The sequence below is a fragment of the Terrapene carolina genome, unplaced genomic scaffold (assembly GCF_002925995.2).
Source record: "Terrapene carolina triunguis isolate 2854851 unplaced genomic scaffold, T_m_triunguis-2.0 Scaffold211, whole genome shotgun sequence".
Taxonomy (NCBI): domain Eukaryota; kingdom Metazoa; phylum Chordata; order Testudines; family Emydidae; genus Terrapene; species Terrapene triunguis.
Genome location: NW_020664562.1, coordinates 11,815,563 through 11,829,509, shown reverse-complemented (window position 1 = coordinate 11,829,509; position 13,947 = coordinate 11,815,563). Strand labels below are relative to the sequence as shown.

General features: G+C 42.8%; 1 protein-coding gene across 1 annotated transcript in view; it reads left to right on the top strand.

Annotated features, from left to right (window-relative positions):
- LOC113407438 (DENN domain-containing protein 1B-like) overlaps positions 1-13,947 on the top strand; it is a 259,016-nt gene that overhangs the window by 162,243 nt on the left and 82,826 nt on the right. Inside the window, exon 10 of the mRNA XM_026655961.1 lies at positions 2,987-3,087. Coding sequence (XP_026511746.1) covers positions 2,987-3,087 — 101 coding nt within the window. The remainder of the gene's footprint in view (positions 1-2,986; positions 3,088-13,947) is intronic.

Below are 13,947 nucleotides of genomic sequence, written 5' to 3'. Positions count from 1 at the left end.
AAACAGTACTGAATTTGTTGTACAGCTTCAAGAATATTACTTAAAATGTTAAGGAAAGCAATCCTAGATAAATCCAACAAATAATAATGAGTGCAGGAGAGAAAGGAAGGATCTTCATTTGCCAAAAGATAAATGAATAATTAACTCTTTGTAACAAAGCAATAATTATTAAATTGGACATTGCCTTAATGCCAAAAACAGTACAATTGTAGTTGTTTGACATAAAGCTAAGAAACAAAATGTTAATCTGAAATGAACAGTTTAAATATGGAATTATGATATACTTGGCTTCCTGTAGTATAGCTGTCAAGCTTGGGCAGTTCGTTGGTCAATAGTGACATTCTATGTGTCAGTGAACAGAGTCTCTTGATACCGTAACCTGCAGTTCACACATTACTGAAGCTCCAACTGTCGAACATTCAAGTCCCTTGGTATTATTGCAGTTTCCAGACTCTCCTGACTGGCTCATGTTTCATTCTTTGGCAATTTGCCCTAATGATATCCCTCAGGAGCTTTCAGACCCTCTTTTTTTCCATATTTAATCGTATTATATTAATCTGAGTGATGAGCAAACTGTGCTGCACAAATTGTAATTGTCTGTGATTTCTGCCAAGATGCTCTTATAATTATTTTTTCCATTTTTATTATAAAAGTGTATATGCAAAATTGTTCTATAATTTTTATAAACAAGTATAACTGTCCAAGATACCCAGGATGCTAAAGCTTTAATTGCTGCTTTGTTCCACGAAGAGATTTCCCCTATAAAATCCATAACATTTCAGGACTGTACTAGCAGGATCCACATTTTTTAGCTCTTACATTTGCTACAGTAGAAATGCATGCTTAATAAAGACCAGTACTAATTAAGTCAATATTGGATAGTCACTTTATCGATGACCTAATAAGACATTATAACCATCTTTTGTCTTCTTCCATAAACAAGGTGGCTTCTAAACCTCCTTCTGTCTGTGCTATTATCATAGATCACCATCGGATTATCTGTGGCAAATCAAGTACCAGAGAAGGCAATTGTAGCACCAGTAGTGGAACTAAAAAGATAAGATTTTGAGTCCTATTATATGGCTGGGTTTCTGAAATCCTATGCATAGGAAAGGTGTTTCCTCCCCCCTCCCTTCCTTTCTTTTACTCCATCTGAGAACTTCAGATCAGTAGGATTGTGTTCTTGGTGATGTCTCATGTGCTGGATCTGGGCTACCTCTGTTTGGAAACAATGTTGATATTTTCTCATTTTGTGCAATTTCCCACCTATTTTATGAATAAAATCAACCAGATTCAGTCCAGTTTATCTGTCTTCATGGTAGGAGGGCCCGGTATGGGAGAGCAAATGCAAAGTAATTATTGGTTGTTTCAAATGGTTTTATTCACAATAATGTGTAGAGTTAGGTCCTCCAGGTAAGGATCTGTGGCATACAGCCTGCAAGATAGCACCTCATGAATGGTAAAACAAACTGGGTGGCTGGGACCAATATTAGTGGAGACTAACATCTCATTACAGGAGACTAAGGTGCTAGCTTGCCTCATACAAGAAGTTGTTCACCTACTGGTCAGGGAACCATCTCTTGTCAACTTCTGTCCTGTCTCTCACCACAAATTTTTTGGGAGGGGTTATTTGAAAAGGTGACAAAGCTGGTCTCATATAATTTGAAGTATCCTGATTTACTGGACTCTTTTTTTCAAAAGTTGTTGAGAGATGAAGACAGAGAAAGACTACGGAGAATTTAGTTCAGCCCTTAGGAATAGTGTCTGAAAGTTACTTATGCTCCTTCTCAGATGAATGGAATGTTGTGCAAGTTCACTTGAGTCCCAAACAGGGCCGTAGCAACAAAGAACGTGGCCCCCTCCGAACATATGTCCGGGCGGGGCCCCTTACAATGCAGAAACTGGAATGCGGTATTTATTTTGCCACTTTTAGGGGCCCCCTTCCTTGTGGGGCCCCCTCCGGTCGGAGGGTACGGAGGGCGCTCGCTACGCCTCTGGTCCCAAATGTCCACGATGATGATACCCGATCTGTCTTGTACCTTTGACACTGTTGATCATGATGTGGTGTTGAGTTACAGGAGTAGAGGGAGCTTCTCTTTTGTGGCTCAGGTCTTTTATCTAAGATTACCAAGGGTGATTTGCAGGAAATTGTATCATTTTCCCAAAGACAAAGAATATTTGTTTGCTAAGACTTCTGTGGAAGGCAGAAGGTTTGGGTATTTGGCTCTTTAAATTATTGGCTGGAAAACTATTTCAATTTTGGGGCATGCGGTGGGCTTGTTATGCTCTTGGGTGGCTATCCTTTGTATGGCCTATTAATGGGGATTAAAAAAAAATCAAAATAAATAAAGTGTAGGATTCATTTCTGATGTTACTCTGACATATCTGAGTTTGCAGGCATGATGCAAGTACATCTGTTTGCTCAGGCTTTTTTTTTTTTTTTTTTTGAGGGAGGATGGCTTAGGAGGGATAACTATTAGGGGCATCCTTTTCAAATTGTGTCAGTTTATCATTTTGTAAATGTTTGTACACTTGAAGTCTTTAAATCCAGATTTGAGGATGTCAGTAGCCCAGCCAGAGGTTAAGGGCCTACTGTAGTGAGATTCTGTGGCCTGCAATATGCAGGAGATCAGACTAGGTGATCATGATGGTCCCTTCTGGCCTTAAAGTCTATGAGTCTGTGTTCAGAGGTTATGATGGTTTATAATACTTTGGTCTAATGTTGGTTTTTGGGTTTAGTGTGTGAGTGCTGGGTGGTGTTGATGGCCTGTGATATTCAGGAGGCCAGACTGGATGATCTGGTGGTCCGTTCTAGCCCTAAACTCTAACATCTTAACAATTGAAAATAATATTAACAATGCTACATTTAAACATTTTTTCATGCAATTGAGACTTTAAAAATATAAACATTTCATTTTAAATTTTGTACTTTCTTTGTGTTAAAATTTTGTTGTTGTCAATTCTGTGTATATATTTTTATTTTCAGTTAACTGCTTGTGTTCATGGGTCAGCTGCATTGTTATATCCAATGTATTGGCAACACATATACATCCCAGTGCTTCCTCCACACCTTCTGGACTACTGCTGGTAAGATAGCTAATATATTATATTATGTTTAATTCTGAGATACTTAGCCATAATAATGCCTAGCTTTGTCAATCTAAGTAACTCATGAAAACATTAATAAATTGTGTGAATGAATACACTAATAATGATGCATGCCCCAATTCAGGAAGGCACTTAAGCCGAACAAAGATGAACTTAAGCATGTGGTTAAGTGTTTTCCTGTATTGTGACCTTAAACTGTAATACTACGTAATATCAATATAACATGTAGAAGCATGTTTACAAAAGCTGTTTATATTTTCCAAACAGAGAATGCATGCAGTAATTTTAATATAAGTATCTTATAATTTTCATTTATGTAAAGCTGTTTTACTTTAAAAAAATACTGGAATTGTAAGCTAAAGTCTGATTCTTGGGTTTTGATTTAGGAGCAAAAATTAATGGGCAAAGAGTTGTTATTAATTACATATTATTATTTAATATTTGGATTCCATTAGCATTTTTGAAGCCCAGTCACCATCAGGACCTCATCCAGTTCCTGCCCCAAAAAGCTTACAGTCTGCTTTTGGGTATCCCAAAATCTTTGGGGAGGAAATTTTTTTGTCAACAAATACTGCTGTTAAAGAATTGCCCCAAACTGCAGTGTGCTGATCACATGGAAGACTTCGTATTCTTGTCAAGTTACAGTTGAAAGTTGTGTTTTTGGCCTCTATGGCCACTTCTCACAATCGTTCAAGAGAAAGTGGCTCCAGTTATACATATTTGGTGGCCATGAATTATTAGGACTGTCAGAGTATTTTCAGAAATAATTTACTGTTCAAAAAAGGCTTGGGCTTTAAGACCTAGGAATACCAATGATTTATTATTCATTTATTTGTGTTATCATAGTCCTTAGTGATGCAACTGAAACAGACGCTCCATTGGGCTAGTCACTGTACATACACATAGCAAGAGATAGTCCCTGCCCAAAGGAGCATGTAATTTAAATAGACAATTCTGAAAAGACTGGAAGAAAGAATTATTATGCCCATTTTACAGATATGGAACTGCAGCCTGGAGATGTAGAGTAACTTGTCCAAGGTTAGATAGGAAGTGTGTGATAGAGCCAGGAATAGAGCCCAGATCTCCTGAGTGCCTTAACAACAATATCTGCCTTCTTTCCTGTCTTTGGTTAATGTTTCCTGTATCCCCCACAGTTGAAATAATGTTTACGTGTTTGGTAGGTTGCTGGATTTTCTGTAGAACCTATGAGTATTGGTGTTTGTTTCATTGACTTTTGTTCAATCCATCAGTATCATCTTGATTTCTAAAGAAGTTCTAAATATATTTGCTTAAGGCTTCTTGGTGGTCTCTTCTTAAGCAGATGGTTGATTTATGTGGGTTATTTTTTCTCTCCATGGTAGTATCTTTACTTTATTAGCAAATTATCTTTTCTCTTTTTTTCCTTCAAAGCATACCCAAGCCCTTCATTTCAAATGATACATTTCTTTTGGAGAAACTCATTCCTGTTTGCTTTCTCTCCAGCCTTTGAGAAAATGCATCAAGACAGGGGTATAGCTTGGACACGGTTCTTTTAGTTTTTGTGTCACTTGAACTTAGCATCAGAACTCCTGACTCTTCTTCAATATCATCCATCTTTGCTCTTCTCAGAAAGAAGGCAGATTTCTGAACCTGAATTCACCCTTTTCTTCACCTGGTACCCTAGGATATTTATCTTGTACCACAGGGCTTTTATTTCTCACTACTAAGCTGTAGATAGTATACCCAGACATTGTAGTGGCAGGTCCTGTGCACAGTTGATTGTCATGTTAATAGTTGAGATTCTAGGTCTTAATGGCATGATCCAAACATTTGATTCACTCACTAAAGAAACAAGAGGTTTCTAAACTTGTAAGACTTGTTTATATCCTCTTTCTTTGTTTCTTAGCACTATAGAGGAAAACAAGTTTATAAAGTATTCAAGTTGCAACATAAAAATCACAAAAGCAACCGCATGATAGGGGAAATTACCACAGCAATTATAATTCAACTTTTTTTGCTCAGCTTGTTGCATATATATGTTTCTCTATCTGAGTGCTTCTAATACAGGGCTGTTTTATTTTTAGCAGATAGCAGTATTAATATAAGGGCTATGTGAAATACTTCTCCTTCCCCAGGTACTTGGCTATTATTAGCAAAGTAAATATTTTCCCCATAGGCATATAACATGACCGAGTGTTGAGGAACACTAGTTAGATGTAGAATTCTACTGTATGATTTCAGTGCCTAAATGTAATGAGAGCAATCTATGGGTGCTGCCACAATTCAGAAGGAGTAAAATGACCTTGATAGGCTTTCTTGTGCATTGTTATTATGTTGCCATTGTCTTGACATAAAAATGTTATTTTTATTTTTACAGTATTGTCATTGTTTCCTTTTGGCTCGATATGTCATGTCATAACCAGAGATTGCCCCAATATTATTTCACTTGGACTTCATTATGATGTCTCCCATAGACTTAGTCACGTTGTCACAGCATCATTGTAACGTGAAACTCAATTCAAGAAATGGAGGTGTTAGCAGCTTGCCATGAAAGTTGTTTGTGTCAGAGAGGTTTGACTGTTTTAAAATCATAGTTAAAAACCCCCAAATAACTAAGATGATTTAGTCTACTTAAAGATGTAGGCCCTAATTTTGCAAACACTTACACATGTGAGTAACCCCATCAAACCCAATAGAAATCATACAATATAGAGCTGGAAGGAAACTCAAGAGATCATCTACTCCAGCATCGTGGGCTGAGGCAAGACCAACTATGCCTAGATCATCCCTTTGTCCAATCTGTTCCTAAAAACCTCCACAACCTCCATTGGAAGCCTATTCCAGTACTTAATTATCCTTCGCGTTAGAAGAAATGTTTTTTCTAATTCTAACCTAAATCTCCCTTCTTGCTGATTAAGTCTATTACTATTTGTCCCATCCTGAGTGGGCATGGAAAACAATTGATCACTGTCTTCTTTATAACAGCCCTTAACATGTTTGAAGACCCTTATGAAATTCCCCCTCCCCTCCAGTCTTCCTTTCTCAAGACTAAACAAATCCCGATTTTTTAACATTTTCTCATAATCAGGTTTTTATTCCAGCTAAGGCCTCACCTGTAGAGCAGGATAGTTACCTCACAGGTCTTACATATGACACTCCTATTAATAAACCCAAATTATATTAGCCTTTTCAAAACTGCATCACACTGTTCACTCATATTCAGTTTGTGATCCGCTATAACCCCCAGATCCTTTTCAGTGGTACTACCAGTTTTCCCCCATTTTGTAGTTATGCATTTGATTTTACTTTCCTAAGTGTAGTACTTTGCATTTGTCTCTGAATCAGTGACATGTTCTCTTCATTATTTACCACTCCCCCAATGTTTGTATCATCTGAAAACTTTATTAATTATGATAGTATGTTGTCTTCCATGTCACTGATAAAATGATAAATAGCGTAGGCCCAAGAACCTATCCCTCTGGACCCCACTAGAAAAAAACCTGCTTAATGACGATTCCCTGTTTACAATTACATTCTGAAACCAATCAGTTAGCCAGTTTTTAATCTATTTAATGTGTGCCATGTTCATTTTATATCATTCTAGTTTTTTAATCAAAATGACATGTGATAGCTAATTTGATTTACATTAATTACATTACCCTCTTTTAATTATATATGAATCAAGTCCCGTATTTCTTACTTGGGATTGATGTTAGACTGACAGGCCATAATTTCCCAGGTCATCCCATTTATCCTTTTTAAAAATTGGCAAACCATTTGCTTTCTTCCAGTCTCCTGGAAATTTCCCACTGTTCCAAGACTTATTGAAAAATCAATAGTCCAGTGTGTTCCTCAGCTAGCTCTTAAGATTCTTGGATGCAAGTTACTTGGATCTGCTTATTGAAAAATGTCTAAGGGTATGTCTACACTACGAGAGTAGTTTGATTTTACTTAAAGCGAATTTGTGGAACCGATATTACAAAGTCGAACGTGTGTATCCACACTAAGGACAGTAATTCGACTTTGTGAGTCCACACTAACGGGGCAAGCGTCGACATTGGAAGCGGTGCACTGTGGGCAGCTATCCCACAGTTACAGTCCCCGCTGCCCATTGGTATTCTGGGTCGAGCCCTCAATGCGTGCTGGGGAAAAAAATGTGTCGAGGGTGGTTTTGGGTAACTGTCGTCATTCAACCCTCACTCCCGCCCTCCCTCCGTGAAAGCGCCGGCGGGCAATCAGTTCGCGCACTTTTCTGGTGATTGCACTGCTCTACAGCCAAAATGCTTCTGAAATAAATGTAGTCAAACTTTACTAATTCTGGGTCACTGAGAACGAAAATGATGCTTAAAATTGTTGATTGGCTCTAGTTTTCAAGATATGCTATTGGGTCCGTATATACGACCCTTGACTTGGGAATGGCGGAGGATAAGTGAGTTATAAAGGGAAGGGATCTCAATTTAAACCAGAAATGACTAAAATACATCTTTGACTGGATCTATGAATAAATCTATGACTGGGTTTGGACAGTACTTGCTTTTTAGGCAAAACAATGAATGATGCAATCTGAAGCTGGTATTGCGTCATACATGATATGAATTGCTAGAATTCATGTTATTCCTAGAAGTCCTGGATGATGCAATCATAACGAAGCTTACATCACTCTGCTGAACAAATTGCCCTATATCAGCTCTAGAAATCATACAGTGTCGTGCTCTCTTATTTGTCAGTGTTTGATTTTGCAAAGGGACACATTTCTGTTTAGCCAAAGTGAGCAGAGATGCCTCGTACTTGTGTGAACAGTGCAGATAACTTCTGCTATGTTTGTGGTGAAGTGACTTTTGCCTCACAAAAGCGCAGTATAACCACTATGGTTAAGAAAGCCTATCACCTTTATTTTGGCTGCAAAATTGGAGATCAGGACAAGAGGTGGGCCCCACGCATATGCTGCAACACTTGTGCAACAAATCTTCGCCAGTGGTTGAACAGGAAAAGGAAATCTATGCCTTTTGCAGTGCCAATGATTTGGAGAGAGCCAACAGATCATACCAGCAATTGTTACTTCTGCATGGTGCCTCCAGTTGGGAAAGGTGTGTCAAAGAAGAAAAAGTGGACTGTGCATTATCCAAACATTCCATCAGCTATACGCCCAGTACCCCACGGAGAAGGACTGCCGGTTCCTGATACACCAGAATCATTCTCACTTGAGTCAGACGAGGAAGAGGAAGAGGATGAAACTTCTGGTCCTGAACCATCAATGTCACAGGACCCACATTTTCTCCCATCCTCCTCCTCTGAACCACACCTCATAACACAAGGTGAACTGAATGACCTTGTCAGGGATTTGGAATTACCCAAGACTAAGGCAGAGCTGTTGGGCTCCAGACTACAGCAGTGGAATCTCCTGGCAGGTGATGTTAGGGTTTCCATGTTCTGTGACCGTCAAAAGGATCTTGTCCCATTCTTCTTCATGGAAGGTGATCTTGTAGCCTGCAACAACATCGATGGTGTGATGGCAGCCCTCAACATCGTTCACGATCCAGATGAGTGGAGACTGTTCATTGATTCATCGAAGACGAGTCTTAAAGCTGTTTTACTGCATAATTGCAATGTTTTGCCATCAATTCCAGTTGGTCATGCAGTCCATATGAAGGAAACCTATGACAACATGAAAGAACTTTTGAGGTGCATAAACTATGACCAACATCAGTGGCAGCTTTGTGGCGATTTGAAGGTTGTTGCTCTCTTGCTTGGTCTGCAGACTGGATACACAAAGTACTGCTGTTTTCTCTGCGAATGGGATAGTCGTGCAAGAGATTCCCACTACATCAAGAAAGATTGGCCACTCCGACAGTCATTGGAGCCTGGGAGGAAAAGTGTTCAGCATCCACCACTTGTTGAATCAAGGAAGATTTTGTTACCACCCTTACACATCAAGCTGGGTCTGATGAAGAACTTTGTCAAGGCCATTGACAAAACACAAGCAGCTTTCAAGTACCTCCGTGGAAAATTTCCAAGGTTAAGTGAAGCTAAGATAAAGGAAGGTGTCTTTGTTGGTCCTCAGATTCGTGAACTTCTTCGAGATGATGCATTTGACCATGCACTGCGTGGCAAGGAAAAGACGGCATGGAAAGCCTTCCAGTTAGTGGCAATAAATTTTCTCGGAAACAACAAGGCAGACAACTACAGGTTGTTGGTGGAAAACTTCCTCAAGGCATACAAAAGCCTTGGTTGCAACATGTCACTAAAGATACATTTTCTGCACTCTCATCTAGATTTTTTTCCACCGAACTGCAGAGCAGTGAGCGACGAGCACGGCGAGTGATTTCACCAGAACATTGCAACAATGGAGAAACGCTATCAGGGCAAATGGAGCCCATCAATGCTTGCAGACTATTGCTGGACAGTGACAAGAGATGCTCCATTTAATGAATACAAGAGACAAGCCAAGAAGCGCCGAGTAGACACTGAATAGGACTAAACTATGTACATAATAGTTTTTTGCCTTTTGTTTCCTAATAAATTTTATTTATATAACCCTTTTGCTGATTTTTAAAGTGTTACATAAACAGGACAGGTGAAATATTATCATGTAAAGCAACCATAAACACATGAAAAGACCTAGGTTTACAATTTATGATTAAAACTCTACTATCTACACAATATACATAGACATCAAATGTAAAAACTTAAATATCTTAGAAACAGTAGCCAATCAGTTGTTTTAATTGTCATATTTGAATTCAGCACATCAAAATACATAATAAATAGCACATTTTATCTCTGAAGCAGACGACTTCTCAAAAATTGTAGACCAGTGTTGACAGCGCGGACGCCACAGCACTGCGAGCATGGAGCCCGCTGCGATCATCGCTGCAGTTATGGCTGTTGTCAACACCTCGCACCTTATCATCCACCTTTTTCAGAGGCAGATGCTGAGAAATCGGGCGAGGAGGCTACGGCAGCGCGGTGAGGACATTTAGTCTGAGAGGGGCACAGACCTCTCACAAAGCACGGGACCCCGCGCCGTGAACATCATGGTGGCAATGGGTCATGCTGATGCTGTCGAATGGCGATTCTGGGCCCGGGAAACAAGCACGGAGTGGTGGGACCGCATAGTGCTGCAGGTCTGGGATGAATCACAGTGGCTGCGAAACTTTCGCATGAGTAAGGGAACTTTCCTGGAACTTTGTGAGTTGCTGTCCCCTGCCCTGAAGCGCAAGGACACCCGGATGCGAGCAGCCCTGACTGTCCAGAAGCGAGTGGCCATAGTCCTCTGGAAGCTTGCAACGCCAGACAGCTACCGGTCAGTCGCGAATCACTTTGGAGTGCGCAAATCTACCATGGGGGTTGCTGTGATGCAAGTAGCCAATGCAATCGTTGAGCTACTGCTCTCAAAGGTAGTGACCCTGGGAAATGTGCAGGTGATCATAGATGGCTTCACTGCGATGGGATTCCCAAACTGCGGTGGGGCTATAGATGGAACTCACATCCCTATCCTGGGACCGGACCACCAGGCCAGCCAGTACATTAACCGAAAGGACTACTTTTCAATGGTGCTGCAAGCACTGGTGGATCATAGGGGACGTTTTACCAACATCAACGTCGGATGGCTGGGCAAGGTTCATGATGCTCGCGTTTTCAGGAACTCTGGTCTGTTTAGATGGCTGCAGGAAGGTGTTTACTTCCCGGACCACAAAATAACTGTTGGGGATGTGGAGATGCCTATAGTGATCCTCGGGACCCAGCCTACCCGCTAATACCCTGGCTCATGAAGCCCTATACAGGCGCCCTGGACAGTGAAAAAGAACTCTTCAACTACCAGTTGAGCAAGTGCAGAATGGTGGTGGAGTGTGCTTTTGGACGTCTCAAGGGGAGATGGAGAAGCTTACTGGCTTGCTGTGATCTCAGCAAAACCAATATTCCCATTGTTATTGCAGCTTGCTGTGTGCTCCACAATCTCTGTGAGAGCAAGGGGGAGACGTTTATGGCGGGGTGGGAGGTTGAGGCAAATCACCTGGCTGCTGATTATGCCCAGCCAGACAGCCGGGCGATTAGAAGAGCCCAGCGGGACGCGCTGTGCATCCGGGAAGCTTTGAAAGCTAGGTTCCAGAGTGAGCAGGGTAACCTGTGACTATTAAGTTTGTTTAAACAGAAGCTGAACCTGCCCCCGTTTCTTTACCCAGTTAATGTTGACTATCCTCTCCAGTTACAAACCCCCTTCCCCCCCTTTCAACACACCTTTAAAAATAAAATAAATGAAACTTTGTTCATTAACACCATTTTCTTTATTAAGGATTTCGTGGTAAAGTGTTGAAACTGGGACGCAGACTGTGGTGGGGAGCGGGTGTAGTGATGGAAAGGATGCTTCTAAACTCGAGAAATGACAGGCTCCTGCTCCTAGAGCGGTCCGCAGTGGTGGACTGGTTGTTTCAACGGAGCCTGCCACCCCTCCTTTTTGGGACTCTGTGTGTGGGGGCTATGTGACTTTGTGGCGGGGGAGGACGGTTACAGATCCCCTGCTGCGTGGCTCTGTCATCCAGGCTAAGGACCGCTGCATAAGATCTGTTTTTCGCCCTCCCCCGCCACAAACTCACATAGCCCCCCCACACAGAACATGAAAACCACCTCCCAGACTGACCAGGGTGCCTAGTGACTGCAATGTGTGTGTGACCTTCTGCTGAAATTGCCCCCATGTCTGTACCCTGGTAAAGGTGACTGTCCTCTCCAATTACCAACCTTCTTCCCCCCCTTCAAACACACTCTCCTCTGAAAGAACATGACGGAAAAGTAATTAACAGAAACGTATTTTTTATTAACAACTACACAGTTAGGGGATGAAACTGGGACGGGGGCTTGGGTGAGGTGCTTTTGGAGTGAAGGAAAGGACTTATCAGATCTTTGGGAATGAGAGCCTTCTGCTACTTGAGCAGTCTGCAGGGGTGGAGTGACTGTTTTCACGGCCCCTGACGCCCCTCCTTCTTGGGACTTTGGGTGAGTGGGGGGATGGGACTTTGTGGCGGGGGAGGGCGGTTAGCGATAGAATGCAGCGGGGCTCTGTCCTCCTGCCTCCCGTCCTGCAGAACATCTACAAGGCGCCGGAGCGTGTCCGTTTGCTCCCTCATTAGTCCAAGCAGCGTTTGAGTCGCCTGCTGGTCTTCCTGCCGCCACCTGTCCTCCCGTTCGCTGTGTGATTGCTGGTATTGCGACATGTTCTCCCTCCACTGGGTCTGCTGTGCCGCCTCGGCTTGGGAGCAGCCCATAAGTTCTGAGAACATCTTGTCCCGTGTCCTTTTCTTTCGTCGCCTGATCTGCGCCAGCCTCTGGGAGGGGGATGCCGGGGTAGCTCGGGAGACACTCGCAGCTGTGGGATGGGAAAAAGGGAGTGAATTCCTCACAAAGATACAGTTTTGCGAACAATGAATAATGTCTTTCTCTGTGAACAAGACCATGCACAGTACCTATCACATGCGCACTCAGTACAAGGTCGAATTTTCGGCCTTCCCATTGAGTGCCTGGGGTCTTGCTGTACAGATCACACAAGCGGGGCCGGACAACGGAATTCGGCTAGCAGGCGGACATGGTAAGCCGTAGACTTTTGGCTGCTTAAAGCTTAATTTATAGCAGTGCCCTCCTTTCACGTTCCAAGCAATGCTCCTAGCGTTGGCCAGTTCCTGCTGCCGGCAATCCAGCCAGCATGAACTCTGCCTCTATCCCACCCCCCTCGCGGCTGTCCCCGGGAAAGATCCCTGCATGCTGCCCCTGTCCCGCCTCCACCGCGTGGCTGTAAACCGCCGGTTACAGTTATGTAAAGGAACAGGCAATCAGTCCCAATACTAACATTCCCCTAATTCAAAGCAAGTCACCATGAGTGATATCACTCTGATGAGGATTTCGGAGACAGAGAAAGACCGCATGCTGCGTGAATTCCAGCAAACACCAGGGCCGTATGCCGCCATGCTTTGTGAGGCAATGATCCCGGAGTACTTGCTGCTAGCCTGGCGCGGAAAAGTTTCCTACCATGGAGGACACAATAAGGCCGCTGTCCCCAGGAACCTGATGCAAAGGCTTTCACAATACCTCCAGGAGAGCTTCGTGGAGATGTCCCAGGAGGATTTCTGCTCTATCCCCGTACATATTGACAGAATTTTCCAGTAGCTGCACTGGCAAGGACTAAAAACTAAAGCGCCTAGGGCAAACTAATCATGAAAAACCCATTGTTAAGATACCATTCCTATTGTGTTCAAAATAAATGTTTGAAACACTTACCTACTGATCCTTCCCCTGATTCACGGTCCGGGTTACCGCCTTGGGAGGGTTGGTAGGGGATCTCCGTGAGGGTGATGAAGAGATCCTGGCTGTCGGGGAAATCAGCGTTGAAAGCGCTGTCGACTGCCTCGTCCTCCTCATCTCCTTCCTCATCTTCCCCGTCCGCGAACATCTCTGAGGAAGCGGCCATCGACAATACCCCATCGTCAGAGTCCACGGACAGTGGTGGGGTAGTGGTGGCGGCCGCACCTAGAATGGAATGCAGTGCCTCGTAGAAACGGCATGTCTGGGGCTGGGATCTGGAGCATCCGTTTGACGCTTTGGTCTTCTGGTACTCTTGTCTCAGCTCCTTGATTTTCACGCAGCACTGCGTTGCATCCCGGCTGTATCCTCTCTCCGTCATGGCTTTTGAGATCTTCTCGTAGATCTTCGCATTCCGTTTTTTCGATCGCAGCTCCGAAAGCACGGACTCATTGCCCCACACAGCGATCAGATCCAAGACTTCCCGATCAGTCCATGCTGGGGCCCTCTTTCTATTCTCCGATTGCATGGTCACCTCTGCTGGAGAGCTCTGCATCGTTGCCAGTGCTGCTC